This window comes from Apiospora aurea (assembly GCF_038362705.1).
Source record: "Apiospora aurea strain CBS 24483 chromosome Unknown utg000002l_segment0_segment0, whole genome shotgun sequence".
NCBI lineage: Eukaryota > Fungi > Ascomycota > Sordariomycetes > Amphisphaeriales > Apiosporaceae > Apiospora > Apiospora aurea.
This window is the reverse complement of record NW_027117389.1, coordinates 1,212,559-1,232,807: the sequence shown is the minus strand read 5'-3', so window position 1 is coordinate 1,232,807 and position 20,249 is coordinate 1,212,559. Positions and strand designations below refer to the sequence as shown.

Below are 20,249 nucleotides of genomic sequence, written 5' to 3'. Positions count from 1 at the left end.
GAGAGGTTACCGTGGGTCACCGCGACGCGTGTACGCATAACGAGACGGAGGCCAAGCTTCAGAGGGATTTATTTCTCCCAGCACTCCTGCTGGTGGCATTAATCACCTCGCAGTTACATGGGAGATGTCATGCCTGTAAGGAAGTGCCTGTTGCGACAGGGCAATGATAGCCCCGCAGGCTCCGAGGTAGGAACGCCCTCACCTCGCGGGCCAACTTACCTGGTGTGCGCCAATGTGCCGCTGAGCCGCCTTCGCCATCCGTGAACGCAAGGGTCCACACGAGGAGATATGACACGATCCTTATGGTCTCAGGCGATCTAATGCCCAGGTATGCTCGGGAAATCACTGGTCTAAGTTGTTGGATTCGATGATGTAGAAAATGTTACAGGACATTAAAAGCAAATTCATGCGTTCATTCAAATGCCAAGTTACGAAAGAAGTCTCTGTATCATATCACGCTGCGTATCAGGAATCTGAATGGGGTTTCACGTGGTTTTCGGCCTTGCCCAGCAGCCTTGAACATGACGCCGGGCGTCTCTGGCGTTCTTCATCGCCTCGCCCCGTCCAAAGTATTTGGTGTGACTTCGTCTAATTCCTTGTGCTTGTCTTACATGGCAAGCGGATCGTGGCCAGAAAGCTGCTGGTGGATGACGTTGGATCAAAGGCGGCCGAATCGCCGAACGGCCGGGACCGTGACGGAATGTTCACCAAAAGCCGACCAAGGTGAACTCGTCGCCAGGGATTTGCAACGGCTGCTGGGCCCATAGCTTGGGCTTGATGAAGTCGATGACGAACTTGTTGTCAAAGGTGTGGTTGGCATGATGTCTCTCTTGGACAAACATCATGCAGACGGCGACGTAATTAAGGCCGGAGAGGGTGAGGTCCTCGCCAGTCGACTGTGAGGTGTCGTCGGGGTCCACGATGCCCGTCTTGATGTCTTTCTCAGGCTCTTCCGGCGTCCTTGTAGACCCGCTGTTGCGCAAGTATGTGATCACCAAGCGAACGACGTTTTCCTCTTGGGCGGCGTCCATCTTGTTGCTTTCTTGCCTGTTGAATATTGTGAGTATTCAAGATTTCCTTGTTGAACGCTTGGAAATAGTACGCACGTTCAGAAAGGTGCCGTAGTTGGAAGTTTGGAGGTGGCGAGGATACGTAGAGTGGTGAAGGTCCTGGCAAGTTGATAGAGCACGAGAGTTTCGGGGTATTGGCCTGTCTAAAGAATTTTTGATTGTGACAATACTCGCAATCCAGGCACGTCTTTTGGGACTTAACAGGCAATCCGAGTCCCTAGTCCGGATGGCATAACTTACGTCCCAGTTTCGGGTTTGCACCAATGGAACCAAGCTCATGCCTTACCTGTTAGGACGTTCTATCTTCAGGCACACAATCACTGTCACAAGAGCGGTCATAAAAACGGTAACGTCAATGGTCACGTAAACAGTCAGGATAATTTCCCATTAGCATCATATATTGGACAACCATAATCCATTCTGTTTCGCGCCGTAGCGTGTCCGCGACCCTAGTGCATCTAGGATTCCGAAGTCGAGTATCTCCACCCTGTTGTGAACTTCATCATGGCCCCAATTGATCAAGCCTTCTCGAAAATCTCCTTCTTCAGCGAGAACTGATTCCCGAACCGCTTAACCAGCAGCTGCGCGACGGTGCTCCGGTTGGGGTCGTCCGGGTTAAGCGGGTTGGTGGCGCCGGCGTCGCCGTGCCAGAAGGTGGCGCACGAGAGGCGCTCGTGGTCGTCCTTGTTGATGACGCGGTGCGAGGCGCTGCGGTACTGGCCGCCCGACCACTGCGCCACCATGTCGCCGCAGTTGATGATGTAGACGTCCTCGATCGAGGGCACCGGCAGCCAGGCCTGCTCCTGCTCCACCCAGACCTCGAGCCCCTCGCGCCCGGGCTGCTGCAGCAGCACCGTCACGCCGCCGAAGTCGGTGTGCGCGCCCACGCCAAACTGACCCTCCAGCGTCCGCGTCGAGGGCGGGTACCGGATCATCTTCATCTGGATGATGGGCCGCTTGGCGAACTCGCCCATGAGGCTGGGCGAGTGGCCCAGACCCTGCAGCAGGATCTCCCAGATCAGGGAGCCCAGCTTCGACGTCTCCTGGTAGTAGTGCCAGACCGGCCCGTGGAAGTCCTCCTCGGGCATGTCGGGCCAGGCGTTGGGGCAGTAGAATCCCGGGGGCTCAACCACGGGGTCCTCACGGCCAATGTAAAAGGCCTTTTTTTATTGTTGTACTCAGTCAGCTTAGCCCGTCCAAGCCGTTAAGGGGGTTAAGTGGAGCACGTAAGTAGCTGAACACACCTCTTTGGAGTCAGGCAAGGCATCACCGTCGCGTAGCGACATGCCGGAAGCCTCGTATCCCCTTCGGCCGGGGCTGTTGAGGAAGGAGAGCTTGACCTTCTCCTCCTTGGGCTTACTGAAAAACTTGTCTATGCTCTCGAGAAGCCCCTTTTGTGCCGACATGGCGACGCCATGGTTTTTCACCTGAAAGAAGCCGAATTCGGCGCAGGCGTCTTTGACGTGCTGAATGACGGCCTCCTTATCGCCTGGGTTCTTGGGGTTGAGATAAGGACCCAGGTCCACGAGGGGGAGTTCGATGTTGCCAGGCATTGTGGATGTGACTGCGATTATTATGGTATGGATGATGGCGGGTACTACGATTTGAGCCTTCTGGATTGACAGTCTTATTATAATCTGTAATATTTCATTGATTGAGTTTATCGTATGTCCTTTTTCGGACTGAAGACGAGGCCCGAGAACAATTCAATACAGGGGCCCATCCGGCCGAGACACAAGCCTGACCAGGTCCAGGGTTTCGGCGGCTTCCTGTGCCCCATATCGGCGACTTTAATCAGCCAATCATGATATGATGCTGCATTGGGTTTGTCGAGGCTGGAATCTCCCTCAAGCTGCTTGCCAATATCGTCAGAGGTGGAATGAGATATTAATATACGTCGAAGTTTAATGCCATCTGTGGCATCATGTGTTGTTCAAAAAGTAAAACCACCGTAAGCCTGTCGGAACGGAACCTACCCTCGGTGATTATAATTAACTGCGAGAATCAAACCTGAAGAAGTTATCCACCGGCGGCAGTCAACAGCGCCGAACCTTTGCTTCAGAGTGAGCTTGGTCAAAATTATGGCTGTGTTTAGCTCAAGGTGTCTTGGGAGGGGAGGGATGCCAAAGTTCGTGAAATTCAACGGTTGTAACTTCACGAAATCGGCAAAAATTGCAGGCGATAAGAGATAATTTCAAGAAGTCAATTATTGTAATACATAAAGAAGTCGCAGCGAAATCAATAAACATCACTCGTATATCTGTGCTCATTCCGCATCTGCTCCAGCCACTCGAGCGCCTCAATCTCGCTCTTGCCCGTCTCCTTCCTCCAGATCCGCCTCCACGTCTCGGCCGAGCTCATGCCCAGCCTCGCCGCACTGCCGCATACGTACACCCGGGCCCTCTCCTCGCGGAAGAGCTTCCAGACGCGCTCGCAGTCGGCCCATAGTGCGTTCGGCACATGGCAGCCCGCGGTCCCGTCGCCGGGGCGCGAGAAGCAGGGGATGACCTCGACGACCCCGGCCGCCTGCCAGGCCTCCAGCTCCGTCCGGTACAGGTAGTCCTTGTCGGGATGCCGGCAGCCGAAGTAGAGCAGGGCGGGCCCCAGCTTGGTGCCTTCCTGCTGTAGAGCGGCGCGCTCCTGAATAAAAGCCCGCATCGGCGCGATACCACTGCCCGCCGCCAGCATGATAATGGGCGTCGCCGGGTTGGCGGGCAGCCGGAAGGCGAGCTTGGGCTGGCGCAGCAGACAGGGGAGCTGGCCGCCGACTGGCAGATCGGCCAGGAAGGAGCTCACGACGCCGCGGAACTGACCGTGTCCGTTGATGGCGGGGGGCGTCGAAGACGTCAAAGGTCAACGCCACGACCGGCGCTCCATCCTCCTTCGAGCGACTTTGGGGGTCCACGGGCGATGAGGCGATCGAGTAGGTACGCGGCGTCAAGCACTGGAGCATGTCGAGGAAGGCTCCAAAAGGCAGATCCAGCTCGGGCACCTCCTCGAGCACATCGATGATGGAGTACCGCTTGTCCAGAAGACTCTGATAGTTGGCGTCGTCCTGCATCTTGTCCAGACGCGTTCTCTCGACACTCTTGTCGGGCGCAAACGAGGCGAGGATGACCAGCTGCCTCTTGGTGATGCGCACGGCCAGCTCGACGTTCCTCCGCAGGAACTCCTGGACCACGGTGGGCTGCGTAGGTAGGAAGCTTTTCTTGCTGGAGGGGATGCGCATGACATCTCCGGCCTTGATGCCGAAGCGCTTCATCACGCGCGACACGATCTCGTCAGGGTTACGGCCCTGCACGACCAAGTAGTCACCGGACACGTACTTGTGGCCGGGCGGGAGCCGGATCTCGACATGGCGCTTCGCGGCGCCCATCGAGTCGTCCGCCAGCTCGCGGTTCGCCGTCACGACACCAACCGTCATCCTACCGCCCTCGAGGACATGTTCCGGGAGGTTGAGGATGCCGTCCTCAATCTGCACATCAACGCCGACCGTATCCTTGAGCGCCTTCTTGGCGCCGCTGCCACCGGCGAGAGCAAGGCACAGCTTCTCGGTCCACGCGTCCCACGGCCCGACCGTGTCGCGCTTCACGTTGGTGAAGCCGGCCTCGATGATGCGCTCGCCCCCAATCTCGGCGAGCTTCTCGTCCACCAGCTTCGGGACCCGGTGGAAGGTGTGGACCCAGTCGCTGTTGCCGACGCCGAAGACGGCGAACTTGAAGCCCTTCGGCAGCTTCGAGCCCGCCGCGGCCATCTTCTCGATCCACGCCACGAACTGGGCCGCGTTGTCGGCCGGGCGGCCCTCGTAGGACGGGGTCACGATGATGGTGGGCTTGTCCGTCGGCACGTTCTCGATGGCCGAGTCCATGTCCTGGATGCTGGCGACTTCCAGGCCGAAGTTGGGCGCGTTGGCCGCGAAGGACTGGACGAGGCTTTCGCAAGTGCCCTGGTTTCCGCCGAAGAGTACGGCGACTTTCTTCAAGTTTGTGTTTGAACTGGCGCCACTGACCTGGCCTTGGATGGGTTGAGGTTGGGCTGCAGTCGACGTTGATTGACCAGCCCGTACGCCTCCGGGGATTCCAGTCGTGAGGTCGCGGCCGGGCCGGCGCGTAACACGGACTTTGAGGTCGATGGGCTTCACACCCATCTGGCCAGTAAGTTCCAACTCGTAGTCCGGGTTGACCAATTCCATGTCGAACTTTTGCAGGACCATGGCCATGCAGATGAGCATCTCCTGTTCGGCAAATCCACGCCCAATGCACGCACGCAGACCGTCTCCGAACTGTTTTTGGTCAGCGGTTTCTTACTCCCTAGCGTACACAATCTTTCTCTTATTGTTACTTGCCGGCTTCCACGCATTTGGAGGCATCTTGGAAAATTCCGCGTCAAGCATGCGCTCCGGTCGGAAACTGTCGGCATCATCTCCCCAGGTTTTGGGATCACGATGGAAATGCCTCCAGATGCCCGAGACCATCTGACCCTTGTGAATGAAGTACTTGCCCCCGAGAACGGTATCACGGGTGGAGAACCTGGTGAAGAGGGTGACGGGGTGTTGCATACGCAGCGTCTCCTTCATGCACGCATCCAGGTACTTCAGCTTCCGGAGCATGTCGTAGGCCAGTACCCCATCGCCGACGATCTCGTCCACCTCCTCGCGGGCCTTGCGCATGGCGTGGGGGTTCTTGCACAGGAAATACCAGAGGAACGACAGGGTCGCGCTCGTCGTCTCGTACCCGCCGCCCAGCAGGGTCGGGATCTGGTAGATGACATTCTCGAGGCCCATCTTCTCGCCCGAGACCTTGTCGACGCCGTGGATCATGACGTTGAGCAGGTCGTTGGCGTCTGGCCGCGGGTTGTCGATGCGCTCCTGGATGATCTCCTTGCACAGCCGCCGGATCTCCACGATGTTGGCCTGGCGCTGCTCCTCGTCCTTGTAGTAGTAGTACTGGTTCATCACGTCAGGACGGTTGGCGCGCCGGCCGGACTCGACAATGGCGGCCTTCAACTGCCGCTCGAGGGGATGCGTTTCCTCGTTGTAAAACTCGTTAAAACGGAAACCATAAGCACAAAGGCCGATGGTATCAAACGTGAGACGGGCCATGTCGTCAATGAGCTCAATCTCCCGGCTTGAACCGAAGCGATCCCATTTTAACACCAATTGAGAAGCAATATCCTGCCTGTTGCACTATTAGCTAATAGTTCGCATCGACCTCGATGGGTATCGGAATGGCTCACATGTCATTGAACATCTTACTCAATCCAACGGGACCCAAGGCCGGCACAAGGAGGCGATGAGCCTTCCACCAAGCCGGATCGGTCGACTCGGCCGAGAACAAACCATCGCCGAAGACTGCCCTCATCTCCTGATGGAGCCTGTGAGTGAACTTGACGAAGCGGGTATCGTCAGCCATCTCGTTAACCAGCTCCCGGCTGCCCACGAAGACGCGCGGGTACGTCATCCCCAAATCCAGCTGAAAGATAGGGGCATATTCGTTCATGTATTTCCAGTAGGACCGGGCCGGCAGGGTGCGGTCCAGATCGGACAAGTGGCCCAGGAGACCGAAGAGGTGCTGATGAGGCGGCTTCGGAATGGGCAGCAGTTTGGACTCATCGATTGTCTCATTGTCATTTTGCTTCTCCGCCAACTCGTCGAGGGTAAGAGTTGTCGTGGCTGCTGGGCACTCGGCCGTGCCCGCGTCTCCGAACGACTCAGCAGGGCAACCTGCTGCTGTGACGGCCGCCATTGTAGGCGAAGGGATTTATTCAACAAAAGTCTGGGGTAGGACTGATTGGGACGACGATGACGCTCTTCGCACCTGCGCCCATAGAAGTACCAGAATAATAAGGGCTGGTTGTATACTGGTAGGGTCAAGACATATGTGCTTCACTTGATTCTCGGCTGAGCGGGTCGAGTTGCCCCAAGATGCAACAAAGGTCTGAATGGCAAGGTAAGTCTAAGTGCATGTACATACGTAGGGATATAATGGCGGAATCATCGCTAATCCCCACAACCGGCACTATCCGACACGAGGTTCTGCAATGCCATCACATATTGCCCGTTCAACTATCGTTCTATTGTTTTACGGGAAAACTTACGCTATCGTCCGATTGCAAGTCGACATGGTCATGTTGATTTGTCTTTTTCGGGATATTATCTCGGAACTCCGCGGTGGTTGCTGATCATTTGGCCGAGGTTTCGGCGTTCTGATTCGGCGGTTTTCATGCCCTAGAAAAGGCCCGATCCACTCCCTTGCGGATTGAACCTTAGTCAGTCGCAGGACCGACGAACTGGAACCGAATCGTGAGCGGCGGTTCAGTCCGGCTCGCAGTATTTCCCCGTACAGGCGTTCCTGCAGCTCGCCTATACATGCAGGGGATCTCGGGGTGCGACGGTCGCGATCGGGCTTGGATTTCACCATGCCCGCTGCTAATTAATATCAACTCGCCCATTTGACACTCGCCACTCGGTTACTTGGTTGCCTTCAACAGCTTCACGTTGTAACTTCAGACCGCCAGCAAGATGACTTCGACATTGCCGCAAACGCAAACCGCCATCGTGGCGACCGGGCCTGGCCAGCTCGAGATCAAGTATGACGTGCCCTTGCCGCAGCTCGGGCCCGACATGGCCATCGTCAAGACCGCCACCGTTGCCATCAACCCCGCCGATGCCAAGATGCTGGATTACAGCGCGGCCGCCGGCGCCATTATCGGATACGACTACGCCGGCACCGTCGTGGCCCTGGGCGAGGATGCCATCAAGGCCGGTAAGCTGGCCATTGGCGACCGCGTGGCCGGCCTGGTCCACGGCATGAACAAGCTTCTCCCTGATGTCGGTGCTTTCGCGGAGTATGTTGGTGGCAGCGCCGACCTGCTTCTCAAGATCCCGGATACGATGTCTTTCGAAGAGGGCGCCAGTTTCGGCACGGGTGTGGCCACGGCGTCTCTCAGTCTGTTCAAGGAGTTGGGCGTGCCTGCGACCCTGGACCAACTGAAGGCTGGCGAGCCCGCCAAGGAGGAGGACAAGGCCGGTCGGGAATTCGTGCTGGTGGCTGGTGGCGCCACCGCCACGGGAACTCGTGCCATCCAGTTGCTTAAGCTGTAAGGCTTGCTCACGTTCTCTCTCCTCCCTTACCGTACTGACCCATCTCGGCGAACTAGGGCTGGCCTGCGGCCCATCGCGACCGCCTCGCCCGGCAGCTTCGACCTCGTCTACCGGTTCGGCGCCGAGAAGGTGTTCGACTACCGCAGCCCGGACTGCGCGGCCGACATCAAGGCCTACACGGGCAACGAGCTGGCCTACAGCTTCGACTGCGTCTCGCAGGCCGACACGACGCACCTCTGCTACGCGGCCATGGGCCGCGCCGGCGGCCGCTACGTCGCCCTCGAGCCGTACCGCGAGTCCGTCGCGGCCACGCGCGCCCTGACCGTCGCGCCCTCGTGGGTCATGGTCCTCACCATCTTCGGCCGCCAGGTCGCCCTCGACGGCGAGTACGGCCGCGAGGCCCGGCCCGAGGACCGCGCGTTCGGCGCCGAGGCCTTCGCGGCGGTGCAGAGCCTGCTGGACCGGGGGCTGATCAACACGCACCCCGTGAAGCCCTCTTCGGGCGGCTGGAAGGGCGTGGTGGATGGAATCAATATTATTCGGACCCAGGCCATGTCGGGCCAGAAGCTTGTGTACTCGGTTTGAGGTGGTTTGCTTTATCCATACAGTTATACTATAGTTTCAGTAACAATATAATCAATTACAGTCGTCATCACGAGAGGTCTTGCGTTGCTCTAACCCCAGGATGCAAAGCAGTGAGACTTTTCACGCCCAACAAGCACCGTTCGTTAGCATTACGTGTAGTCAACATTTGGAGAAGTGTTGACTAATCCGATTTACCCAACACAATGGCAAACTGACTGACAGGCGGTGGGTACCGTTATCCAGGGTCCATTGTCGTACTTGGATTGCAAGTGGACTTGGAGTCTAGACCCCTTTGTCGTTTCGGCCAGCTGGATTGGGATTGGAGCAAACCCGGTGGACGCATCAGGAACAGGAAACGGGATGCTTGTCCATGAATCAGACACCGCCATGGTCAATCGCCTGTTCGGGTAATTCTGTGCCACAGGATCGCACTACGCTAGTCATGACCCTGGTCGGCCTCCTACGGTTAGGCGTAATGCTGGTTTCATTGGTTACCGGGTCGTGCTATATGTACACGTGGAACTGCATGTAGCTTGAGGCTGGCGGTGACAGAAGCTTGGGTGGTTGCAACGCAGCATTGAATCTAGTTCTACCGCCTGTTCGGCTTCAAACTACGACTTACAGCCAGGGTGGCCCTTACCTTTCAAACAAAGCTTCGTAGGCCGCTATTGCTTACGCATGCGAGGGTTTCCTTCCATTTAACTTTCTTAGCTTCTGACATGTGATACGGGCTTCCGATAGACTATTGTAGGCCTATAGATTGGCCCATGGCATCAGGCCCAGGTCCGTGAGGAAGGCTGGATGCTTGGGTGGGCCTATTCACTTGCTATCTGATAAGTTGGTGATTACTGTCGTTGTTACACTCCACCCTCTTCACCCCATTCGTGATTACTATGCATGCATGTGGATAGGTTGGTATCAACCCCAGATCTTGGGTTTATGGCTGCGATGGGGAAAGACGCGATATAAATACCGATATTTCTCGGCGGCGGCTTATAGATGGCTCGGACAACAATCCACCTCGAACAAGATAGACACCATGGCACGTGGACAGACCGAGATGGAGCAGCCTGTAAACTCCCCGAGCAGTCGGGTCTCGATGCGCCAGTCCTGCGATCGATGCCACAGCCAGAAGCTGCGATGTACGCGGCCCTGCGGCGGCGATAGAGGCGCATGCAACCGATGTCTCCGGCAAGGGGCTCAGTGTGTGTACAGCTTCAGTCTCCCAAAGGGGCGTCCCAGCATGTACCGCTCATCAGAGTCACGGGCATCGGCGACTCGTCGCCCCCCGCTCACCAAGAGACGAGCCATCGCGGCCTGTCATTAGGGCACTTCCGACACCAGAGAGCCCAGCCACGCCGCTGGTGCCCAATACCACCGCATCTGATCCTGCAACCGTTATGCCATCAGATACAACACTATCACCACCAAACAGCAGCAACAACAACAACAACTCCACCCAGCTAGATACAAACACCCTCGGCCACGGCGGCAAAGACGACGGCCTAGGCAGACTGGACACGCCATGGCTAAACACCATGGTCGACTGGGACGAGATGCATCAGTCCGATCAAAACAGTCTCGACTCTGCTGACGTAAGCGGCACTGTCAAGTATTCACTCGGCCCTGCTGAGGTCTTACCGGACGATTTCTGGTCTGCCATGGACTGGGACGGCCACGTCCATCAAGACGAGACCCACGGCCAGTTCCCAACTCCGCCACCACAATCCACCCCGCATTACAGCCGCTGCGCGGGTGGCAGTGACAGCAGCTGCTTGAGCCATCACCGGAACACGGCCCCGGACAGTAGCACGCCCCCTGAGTGCCGGGTCATGCAGCTTTCGCAGCTCGTGGCCCGCCTGCAGTCCCAATATCGCACGAGCTGCGATCTGATGGAGAAGAGTGGGCTGGTGCCGGACATTGGGGGTGTGAGGCGCAGCAGCACCAGCAGCAACAGCCCCGGGATGGGCTCCTTGTTCGACGACCGGGCGTATCGGTCCATGGCATCGTGGCTGCTTCAGATGCCCACCCTCCACGATGCTGTAGGTACCGCCCCTACCCAGCGCGAACATGCCCCGCCGTCGCTCGGGGACATGCTGAGTAGCGCCTTCGTGGGGGTCCCACCAGCTCCTGGATATCGTGCGAGGCCTGAGCAAGGTGGAATCTGATACGATGCCCCTACCCGCGCTCAGGGACGCCTCCACTACTTCATACGACAAAGTACCAGCGACCCCAGGATCAGCAGGGGGCTACGCCGTGACGGTTACCCGCCATCTGATCCTGGCCTGCCACAATCTCCTCCTCAGCGCCTACGTCCTCTTGCTGGCCGCGCTGCAACACGATGCCCAGCTCCTCCGCAGTTCTGCCGGCGACAAGCCAGCGTCGCTAGCCGAGATCCGTCTCGTCTCCATCGTGCAGCTCTGTGCTTATCTGATCAAACAGCAGGAGCAGGCCACGTTCGCGTATGCGGGGATCCGCAGCCAGTCGATAACTTGCTCATGACCCCCAAGTCAACATCCGACCCAGGCTGTGGCGACCGGCGGACTACGGGCAATGACCCGATGGCGGAGTTACAGGAGAGACTGGCCCGTCTCCGCACGATACTACAGTTCTCATGATTAGATAGACGGATGTCGCGGGCGGAGAGGCCGCGTGGAACCCCCAAGCGTTCAGTGGCGGTCCCGGATGAGGAAGTTGCTTATCTTTTAGGCACGATTAGTATACGAAGTGACGCATTATGTATATTAGGATACCCATTGTTTCCACTTATTAGACTTCAAGATGCCGACGTGACAAGATCAAACTCAACGTACGTAACAGTAAGCACCAGCGATGCCGCCTTGGCTTAATCTGTCTTGCCCATCCCTGTATGACCGGGATTTCTCCATCTAGATTAGATATGGGATTGTGGGAAACCCTGTCTGGGTGCTGAGCATAAACGATGCGATTTCCGGGGTCTTGTGCTCAGACCTCTACTTTCTGACGACTACAGTACAGTAAGCAACATTTATCCCCCCACACTGCGGCTTCTCCCGTTAAAGGTACCCTTTCGCGGCAGATCTCTCCGCCTCCTTCTTCAGATCCGCATTGAAATTGTCCCAAGGACTCATGTCGAACTCGCGACCCTTCAGGAACGGCGACGCCACGGTCACCGCAGGACCCCGGAAGTCCTCCTTCTGGACAAAGGTGGTGCCGCCCGGGGTGATCTGGCTCGGCTGGAAATGGAACTGGTGAATGCCCGACCCAATACCGGGGATCGAGCCCTCCCACTGGAATGACTCGGGCGAGTTTTCCTGCAAGGCGGAAGCAGTTAGTTTGTTTTTGCTTTTGGACCCCGGGTGGGCTCGCGCGGACGCGGGACGCAGGGGGTTGTGGGGAAGGAGTAGGATTCTCTTTGTTTCTCTCTTTCTCTTTCACTCACCACTACACGGGGATGGTGAACCTTGCCATCCATGTTCACTTGGATAAGGTCCCCCTTCTTCAACTCGAGGGGCTTCTTGCCCGTTTCGGCCGGAACCAAGGACCAGCCGGGTTTCCATTTCGGGTAGCCGTCAAAGTTCAGGAACTGGCGGGAGCAGCATAGTAATGCGCGTGTTAGCTCAGCCAAGCAAACGTGAAAGTCAAAGTTAAATTGATTGGACGATGATACGCACCACTGCTCGTACCACGGCGGGGGACGCCTTGATTTCGATTGGCTTGGCCGAGAAGCTTAGCGTCTGACCCATCGTAAACTGTCGACTAAAATAGAAAAAGGAAAGAGATAGCCAGGGCAATGTATGTAGGGACTATGGAGGCGGTAATTGCACGTGGCAAGGATCAGGCAGATGAGTAGGTTCAACAATTCGGGCAAAGGATCTGTTTGTGGAGGACTGACGACGGGGTCCCAGATGATGTTCCCAAGGGAGCGAGCTTGGCCTTGATATAGTAAGTACTATACGACCTTTCCCGTTGGGGTTAGAGTTGTCCCGATGCAGGAGCCCCACGATTGGTCAATGCGATATTAGTGCAAGCCGGGGTATAACGGGTTTATCCGGGGGGCTAAGGGGGCATTGACACACTACGGGGTCACAATCTTGATCCTGGCTGAGTCCCTGCATGTATCCACTTGCACTGTGACGATCTATCTTGAAATAATGGTTATTACTAGGCGGATAAAGTTTAAACTGACTCGATCACCCACATGACTTGTGTTGTGTCCTGAAGGTGACAGCGGCAAACGCGCAGAACATCACTCCATTGGTCTAGGGATAGGATAATCATCATGAAGAATATGTATTACGTAAGCACCAAGTTCAACCTGGCGGTTAAGATCGCGCAAACAATGGATGTAGGATTGTTGCAGACTGTCAATGCAACTTCCGCTCCTTTGCATACCCCCTCTATAGTACATTTTGACGCCAACAGAGGCTGTGACGTCTCTGACAACTCTAAGACCCCTGTAGAAATACTTATAGGCACCGAGAGGCGAGTGAGGACAGTCAACCCCCACTCGCTAGCATTGCCTTAGGCCTTGTTGGCCTTCCCCTTCTTAACACTCTTCCACGGAGTCGACGCGCTCCCAAAGACACTCGCCACGGAAAGCCCCGTCGCGACCAAAAAGGCCTTCAGCAGAGCCGCGTTGTAGGCCTCCCTCAGGCCGGCATAGTCCTTGGGGTCGAGCGAGCTCCGTAGACTGGTCGCGCCCGTGGCCAGGACGATGCTGGGATCCAGGCCGGGGACGTTGGCGGCGATGGACTGGACCAGCTGGTTCGTGAAGACGGACTGCGCTACGCCGACGAAGATGGCGCCGCCGAGCGTCTGCAGGAAGGTGATGATCGAGGTGCCGGTGGCGATGTCCTTCAGCGGGAGGACGTTTTGAATTGCCATCAATGGCTGCTGCATGCCCATGCCGACGCCGGCGCCAAAGAGGACTTGGTAGCCGATCCATCCCGCTGCTTTGATATCAGGTGTGAAGGTGTAGAAGAGGCCGGCTCCGGTCGACATGAGAATGGTCCCCGCGATCATGAAGGGGGCGTAGTACCCCACGCCCGTCACAGCCGCACCGGCGACGATCGAAAAGATGACCACCGTGATCAGGACCGGCAAGTTCCGGATGCCGGAGTCGATAGCCGAGACGCCCTGGACGGTCTGGAACCAGATAGGGACATAGTACACCATCAGATAGAATGCCGAGCCGAGGAAGAAGATGTACAGGGCGCTTGCCCAGACGGTCCTGTTAGCGATGATGCGAGGAGGGATCGTAGCATTCTCCTTCAGACGGATCTGGGTCGCGCAGAACAATACAAGCAGAACGCCGAATATGACGAACAGCGCGATGATTCTGCCGTCGTGCCAGGGGTATAATGTGCCACCCCATTGCAGGGCGAGGAGCAAACAGATGACGGCGGGCATGAACAGAAGGTTGCCAATGGGGTCGAATCGCATGATGTATTGAACAAGTGTGTCATCCTTGGTTGTGGTTGTGTTCTCTTTCGACGTCTCGAAGAAAAAGGTGATGACGGCCACGGTGATAGCTCCGATCGGTAGGTTGATGAAGAAGCACCATCTCCAGGTCTAACGGTTCAGCCGCGCAACGTTAGAATGCCAACGGCCGTTCAGGGGCAGGGGGAGGGGGGGTCACTTGCCGCTTTGTCCGCAAACGCGCCTCCCAGCAACGGACCGGCCACGGAGGCGATACCGTACATGCTGCCAATCATGCCGGCGTACATGGGTCGCTTTTCCAAGGGGATGCTGTGCGCCAGGATGAGCAGAGCGCCGGACATGATGCCGGCCGCGCCCAAACCCGCGATGGCGCGGCCGAGGATGAGCGTGACCGAGTTCTGGGCGACGCCGCAGATCAGACTGCCGAGCTCGAAGAGGCAGATGGCGGCCAGATAGACGATCTTGATCTTCATGTAGGTGTAGAACTTGCCGAAAAGGAGCTGCAAGCTGGCCGTCGTCAGGAGGTATGCTATGATGAAGAGTTTTGTAAGCTACATACGTAGACAGCACGCCACAGGGCCGACTACTTACCACTGCCATACCAGCCGACGTCCGGGAGACTGTTGAACTCATCACTAATCTTTGGGATCGCCGTCGCGATAATGGCATTGCTAGAGTTTTGCAAAAGTTAGTTCCTATTTACCAGCTGAACCTCTTTAGTCTAAACGTACTCCAACGCAATCAAAAACACACTGAGACAGAGGGCCAGGATGATGAGGCCGAGCTTGATGCCGGATGGGTATTCTATGTTGTCGTCGTTCTTTGCTGGCTCGATCCCAGTCGTCCTTTCCCCCTCGGTAGCCATTATCGTCGAAACAGGTGCGGTGCTTTCTTTCTCAGATGCGGGATTCTCTGACTGGTTAGATGGTGTCGTCGCCATGGTCGAGAGCGTCAGTATGGTCTTGTACGTCGTCCTCGTATACCCAACAAATTACAAAACCACCTGACCCTAGAAAAGACAAACTATCGAAGGCGTATCGGGCAAATCGGTTGCCGCCTGTTAGGGCGAGGGCATTAAACGAGGGCGTCTTTGTAAGCAATCAAATAAGCGAACAAGATGGATAGAAGACGAGCTGCTCACGCATGATGCAACCTCAAACAAGGGTCAGAGAGATACGGCGGTCTTCATCTATACAAGGGACCCCATCAAATTTCGCAAATCAACGGACGAAGATAGGACGAGAATATGGCGAGAAGAAGGCGAGAATAGAGCGAGAATGCTGCATCGACCAATCAGAGGCGCGGTACGACGGCATGACCTGCGAATGTGGATAGAGCATTCGGCGACTTTTGCACGGGGATAGATTGGGTGGGCCATTTGTCAGTCCCTTGGATCCTCTTCACCCTGCTAGCATTGAGCCCACGGGTGGGAACGAAAGCTTCAATTGATATCAGGGAGTGTGATTGGCTTGCGCGTCCGGGCTGTGGGCTTTGCGGGTCGATTCGGGCTGCTAGGCCGGGGTGTATAGTCGCTTGACCCCGACCCCGAACCCACCAATCAGGGGAACGGATCTCGGGGCATTCACTGTTTTAGCTAAAACGGTCCTCGGAAACTTTCTTGCCCCAAGCCTAGTCCTCTTGGTATAAGGCCCTTACCCGAGTCCCCTTTTCACCACACTCGACAACTTGGATCATTTATTCAACATTGTTCCATTTTCTGATCAGGCCAAGTCCCTCGCCCAGTGCCCGCCCATCCCCCACATCTCAACCCGATACCCCAAAGAATAACAGACAGACAAGATGGCCGGTATGGTCAGCCGTCTTTGGTCGGTATTTAGCCCGCCCACGCCGCCCAAGACCAGTGGTGCCCTCAGATTTGGTGTTTTGGGTGCTGCCAACATTGCGTAAGTAGTGTCACAAGATGATGAAATCATAGCCTGTTCCTTGTGTACTGACTTGCAACAGACCTTTAGCTTTGATCACACCTGCCAAGTCGCACCCGGAAGTCATCGTCCAATGTGTATCAGCTCGTGACAGGAGTAAGGCCGAGGCCTTTGCCAAGGCGAACGGCATTCCCGACGTCCGGGACACATACCAGGGTAAGTTGCCTGATACCACTCACCCCTCGTGGATACGCCAGCTGACCGACTGGCTTGATTATCAGAAATCCTCGATGACCCCAACATCGACTGCGTCTTCATCCCCCTGCCCAACGGTCTGCACTTCGAGTGGGCGGCCAAGGCCATCCGCGCCGGCAAGCATGTCCTCGTGGAGAAGCCGTCCGTCTCCAACTCGACCGAGGCCGAGATCCTCTTCAACATGCCCGAGCTGTCGCAGCCCAACGGCCCCGTGCTGCTCGAGGCCTTCCACAGCCGCTTCTACCCGTCGTGGGTGCTCTTCCAGTCCCTGATCGACCCCGCCGACGTCGTCGACGTGGTCTCGCACTCCATGATCCCGTGGTGGGGCACCAAGAAGACCGACATCCACTTCAACTACCCCCTCGCCGGCGGCAGCATGATGGCCATGGGCACGTACAACTACGCGGCCCTGCGCGTCCTCTTCGGCGCCGACCCAGAGGAGTGCACGAGCTGCACGACCAAGTCCTACACCGACGGCATCCACGACAAGTGCGACTGGGAGTTCGAGGCCAAGTTCCGCTTCCCCCAACGGCGGCACCGGCACCGCCTCGAGCACCCTGCAGGGCGGCACCGTCATGAAGCCGTCGTGGGTGACGGTCAAGTGCCGCGAGGTCGAGGTGGCCGACTCGAGCCTGCCCACGGGTCAGACCAAGTACCAGACGCGCGAGCTGACGCTGCAGGGCATGATCCACGGCGTCTTCTGGCACCGCATCGACGTCAAGGAGATGAACGTGATCCGCACCAAGGACGGCAAGGTCGTCAAGAAGTGGGAGACGACCACCTCCAAGAAGGCCTACACCTTCAAGGAGGCCGGCGGCGAGTTCGCCAACCTCCCCGGCGAGGTCTACTGGATGTCGTACCGCCACCAGCTCGAGCAGTTCGTCAACAAGGTCAAGGGCCGCCCGGTGACGCACTGGATCTCGGGCGAGGATTCCGTGGCCCAGATGAAGATGCTGGACATGGCCTACGAGAAGAGCGGCTTGGGTCCTCGCCCCACCAGCAAGTACCGCCCTAGCTAGAGCAGCGGATGATGGCGTTGGATTTGGTGGTCCTGGAGAGGCTTGTTCATGTTCTTTTTTTACGTCGGCAACTAATACCTTATTGCGCTCTTGTACCGTGTTTTAATAGTTTCGAATCCTTCTGGACAGCATGTATCCCAATTGATGTTGTGTTTTATCGTGAAAATGTAGCAATGATGACATGACCTGTTCGGTTCATAATTGCAACCTGACGTGAAAAGAGGAATAACCAAGGACAGCTTAAATTAGATAAAGTGGCAAGTCGCGACGTGATTGCTCTTTTTTCTTTTTTTTCTTTTTTTCCCTCGATGTTATCTTGATGGTAGGCCGGCAGAGAGATAGACACCCATACTATGCAGGTCACTGCCAAACGCATGGATTTAAAAGGTATTTAACATATTATATCCAATACTTTCCAAAGGCCAAAGCCATTCACAATGCCATCCGCGAAACCGGTAGACCCAGTCGCGGCATCTATTAATCGAAGGGTAGGCTATACAGTTTGTTCACACTTAAGAAGATTCCCCAAAAATCTATAAACAAAAACATGGCAATTTACATTGCAATGGGCACAATATAATAGGTGGACCGCAATTAAGACCTACTTGATACCCTAGACGAAGAAATAGTAATTATTTATACAACTGGAGAAAGGCAATAGCGCCGGTTTCCCTTGCCGAAGACGAGTCAAATCCTTACAAAACCTTGTATCCGCCACGAAGAGCCTTCTGGAACATACCAGACGGGTCATACTTCTTGCTAGCAGCCTTCAACTTGTCCTTGGAAGCAGCGCCGTAGCTGCCGATGGGGTCCTGGGACTTGTCGGCATAGTTGAGGTAGATGTAGGGGATGAGCAGCCCGCGGTCCTGGACCGCCTTCTTCTGCTGTGCTACCACTGTGGCGAGCTGCGACTCGACCATCTCGTCGTCGGCAGGGTTGTTGTAGGCAATGGTGAAGTCGAGCATGGTCACGTCGGACTCGCCGGCGGTGAGGCCGAGCGAGTTGGTGCCGTTGGTGACGGGGTGGGGCTGGAGCAAACACTGGATGTTCAGTCCGTCGACGTTGGCCAGGGGCTTCACGCCGTCCTCGAAGATCTTCATGAGTTCGGAGTACAGGGCAGCGTCGCCGTTCTTGAAGGAGAACACGAGCTCGGTAGCGCTAAGCACGAGTATTAATTAGCATGAGTATGGAATACACTGCTGTGGTTGAAAAAGGCGCTTACCGAGACAGATGTGCGGGAAGGAATTTGCCGAAAGAGGTGACAACGTCGCCAACCGAGGCAGTCTGGATAGTGTTACCCGTGGAAGGGATGGAGGTGAATCCGTCATAGGCCTTGGGAAAGGGGGTGGGTTCCAGGTAGAAAAGCGAGTTGCTGACGGAGAAGCCGCCCGGGTTGGCAAAACCCAGGATGACGCCCATCATGGCGGCGTCGTCGAAGTTCTTGGGGTCCATGAAGGAGCTGAAAGCCTTGGCCTGAGCATCCAAGACCACGGGGGTGTAGTTGTAGGTGACGGTGCCTCCCCAGATCTGGGTAGAGGGGAAAGCGGCGACATCGAAGCGAGTGACGATGCCGAAGTTGTTGGAGCCACCCTTGAGCGCGAGCCAGAGGTCCGGGTAAGAGTCAGAAGTCACGTAGACAACTTCGCCGCTGGCGAGAACGACCTCGTAGCCGTAGATGTTGTCGCAAGACCAGCCATGTCGACGGGCCTGGAAGCTGACGCCGCCTAAAGTATACATTCTTACATTAGTCCATTGTCATGTCGCATGGGAATTTGTATTTGATTTGCCATGCCATCTTACCTCCGAGTGCGAAACCTGCAACGCCGATTCCGGGAACACGGCCACCCGCGATGGTGAGGTTATAAGGGACGAGCTGCGGGTACATGTCGCTCCACTTGCCACCAGCGCCGAGAGAAACCATCTTCTGGTCGGGGCTGACGACCAACGAGTCCATGCCGCGCATGTCGACGGTGACACCGCCATCCATGTTGGCCGCTCCGGACCAGAGCGTGTGGCCTCCGCCGCGTACGGCGAAGAGCGGCTGATACGCGCCGCTCTTGTCACGCGCTCCATTCTGGGCCACCAGTTTGACGAACTGGGAAACCTGGGCGGTTTCGCTGGGGCGGAATACGCAGGAAGGCGAGAGGTCTCTCTCGTTGGACGTGTAGTAGCCGTCCTGTGAGGCGTTGTAGACTGCCTGTCCCGGGTAAGAGACGAGACCCGGGAGCTGGGAAGAGACCAGATCGCAGAGGCTGGCTGCCGCGGGGGCGTTTGCTGGTGAAGCCGCGACTGTCATCGCCGAACCCAGCAGGGCTAGCAGGTTGATACCGGATGGGGACATGTTGGATTCGGTGGACAGGGTGTAGAACGAGTGACGGAGAAAGAACGAGTGAATGCGGAGTTGTGTGTGGATGATTCGTGAGCCAGAGGGCCTGGCGATGATTCTGTTATATCAGCTTGGCATCTCCGTCAAATGCCATGCTGCTTCCCTTGTCTCTCTTCTCTATATTGCCTACTTTAGCACCAAAGTTTATTGGCATTGATGGGACTCATGACCAAATTGAAGGGTAGTATAGAGAGTCAGGTCCGGGGGCACTACTCACCGTATCCACGCGGTACATTCCGAACAGCTGAAACACGTGGATGGCTGTGGAGGCGGAGACACAAGTCTGGCAGCCTGAATGTAGTAATAAATGGCATGTTATGCAACTGTCGTATTGTGTCCAATCTGGAACTAACCGACAATCAAAGTCGCCGAGAGATTGGACAGTCCAGCACCATGACCCCTGTCCGGACCCCTGGTTCGTTGTGGATCCGAGTGACACGAGGACGAGGGCCAAATACACCGAAAAGAGGACTAGGCATACTCCCCCAACTTTACTTCGGTGATTACAGACTTACTCACATCCGGTCA

The 20,249-nt window shown here is 56.5% G+C and overlaps 9 protein-coding genes across 9 annotated transcripts; 3 read left to right on the top strand and 6 right to left on the bottom strand.

Moving 5' to 3' along the window:
- Positions 1 to 704: 704 nt before the first annotated feature.
- PG986_002794 (uncharacterized protein) lies at positions 705 to 1,031 on the bottom strand (the record flags this gene model as incomplete). The annotated part of the gene is made up of 1 exon (XM_066839016.1): positions 705 to 1,031. One exon carries the CDS (start codon positions 1,029 to 1,031, stop codon positions 705 to 707), a length of 327 nt encoding a protein of 108 aa, XP_066704080.1.
- Positions 1,032 to 1,588: 557 nt separating this feature from the next.
- Positions 1,589 to 2,623, bottom strand: PG986_002793 (Clavaminate synthase-like protein; the record flags this gene model as incomplete). The annotated part of the gene is made up of 2 exons (XM_066839015.1): positions 1,589 to 2,230; positions 2,315 to 2,623. 2 exons carry the CDS (start codon positions 2,621 to 2,623, stop codon positions 1,589 to 1,591), a joined length of 951 nt encoding a protein of 316 aa, XP_066704079.1.
- A 746-nt stretch (positions 2,624 to 3,369) lies between these two features.
- Positions 3,370 to 6,814, bottom strand: PG986_002792 (uncharacterized protein; the record flags this gene model as incomplete). The annotated part of the gene is made up of 3 exons (XM_066839014.1): positions 3,370 to 5,345; positions 5,412 to 6,247; positions 6,306 to 6,814. 3 exons carry the CDS (start codon positions 6,812 to 6,814, stop codon positions 3,370 to 3,372), a joined length of 3,321 nt encoding a protein of 1,106 aa, XP_066704078.1.
- A 776-nt stretch (positions 6,815 to 7,590) lies between these two features.
- Positions 7,591 to 8,757, top strand: PG986_002791 (uncharacterized protein; the record flags this gene model as incomplete). Its single annotated transcript, XM_066839013.1, has 2 exons — positions 7,591 to 8,168; positions 8,229 to 8,757. 2 exons carry the CDS (start codon positions 7,591 to 7,593, stop codon positions 8,755 to 8,757), a joined length of 1,107 nt encoding a protein of 368 aa, XP_066704077.1.
- A 1,400-nt stretch (positions 8,758 to 10,157) lies between these two features.
- On the top strand, positions 10,158 to 11,379 carry PG986_002790 (uncharacterized protein; the record flags this gene model as incomplete). The annotated part of the gene is made up of 3 exons (XM_066839012.1): positions 10,158 to 10,803; positions 10,862 to 11,219; positions 11,268 to 11,379. The coding sequence occupies 3 exons, from the start codon at positions 10,158 to 10,160 to the stop codon at positions 11,377 to 11,379; spliced, it is 1,116 nt and encodes a 371-aa protein (XP_066704076.1).
- A 413-nt stretch (positions 11,380 to 11,792) lies between these two features.
- PG986_002789 (uncharacterized protein) lies at positions 11,793 to 12,482 on the bottom strand (the record flags this gene model as incomplete). The annotated part of the gene is made up of 3 exons (XM_066839011.1): positions 11,793 to 12,050; positions 12,179 to 12,322; positions 12,411 to 12,482. The coding sequence occupies 3 exons, from the start codon at positions 12,480 to 12,482 to the stop codon at positions 11,793 to 11,795; spliced, it is 474 nt and encodes a 157-aa protein (XP_066704075.1).
- A 778-nt stretch (positions 12,483 to 13,260) lies between these two features.
- On the bottom strand, positions 13,261 to 15,118 carry PG986_002788 (Bcmfs1; the record flags this gene model as incomplete). Its single annotated transcript, XM_066839010.1, has 4 exons — positions 13,261 to 14,302; positions 14,413 to 14,707; positions 14,770 to 14,849; positions 14,910 to 15,118. 4 exons carry the CDS (start codon positions 15,116 to 15,118, stop codon positions 13,261 to 13,263), a joined length of 1,626 nt encoding a protein of 541 aa, XP_066704074.1.
- Positions 15,119 to 15,978: 860 nt separating this feature from the next.
- Positions 15,979 to 17,335, top strand: PG986_002787 (oxidoreductase domain-containing protein; the record flags this gene model as incomplete). The annotated part of the gene is made up of 4 exons (XM_066839009.1): positions 15,979 to 16,082; positions 16,144 to 16,277; positions 16,343 to 16,805; positions 16,831 to 17,335. 4 exons carry the CDS (start codon positions 15,979 to 15,981, stop codon positions 17,333 to 17,335), a joined length of 1,206 nt encoding a protein of 401 aa, XP_066704073.1.
- Positions 17,336 to 18,030: 695 nt separating this feature from the next.
- PG986_002786 (FAD-binding domain-containing protein) lies at positions 18,031 to 19,676 on the bottom strand (the record flags this gene model as incomplete). Its single annotated transcript, XM_066839008.1, has 3 exons — positions 18,031 to 18,493; positions 18,558 to 19,059; positions 19,136 to 19,676. The coding sequence occupies 3 exons, from the start codon at positions 19,674 to 19,676 to the stop codon at positions 18,031 to 18,033; spliced, it is 1,506 nt and encodes a 501-aa protein (XP_066704072.1).
- Positions 19,677 to 20,249: the final 573 nt, after the last annotated feature.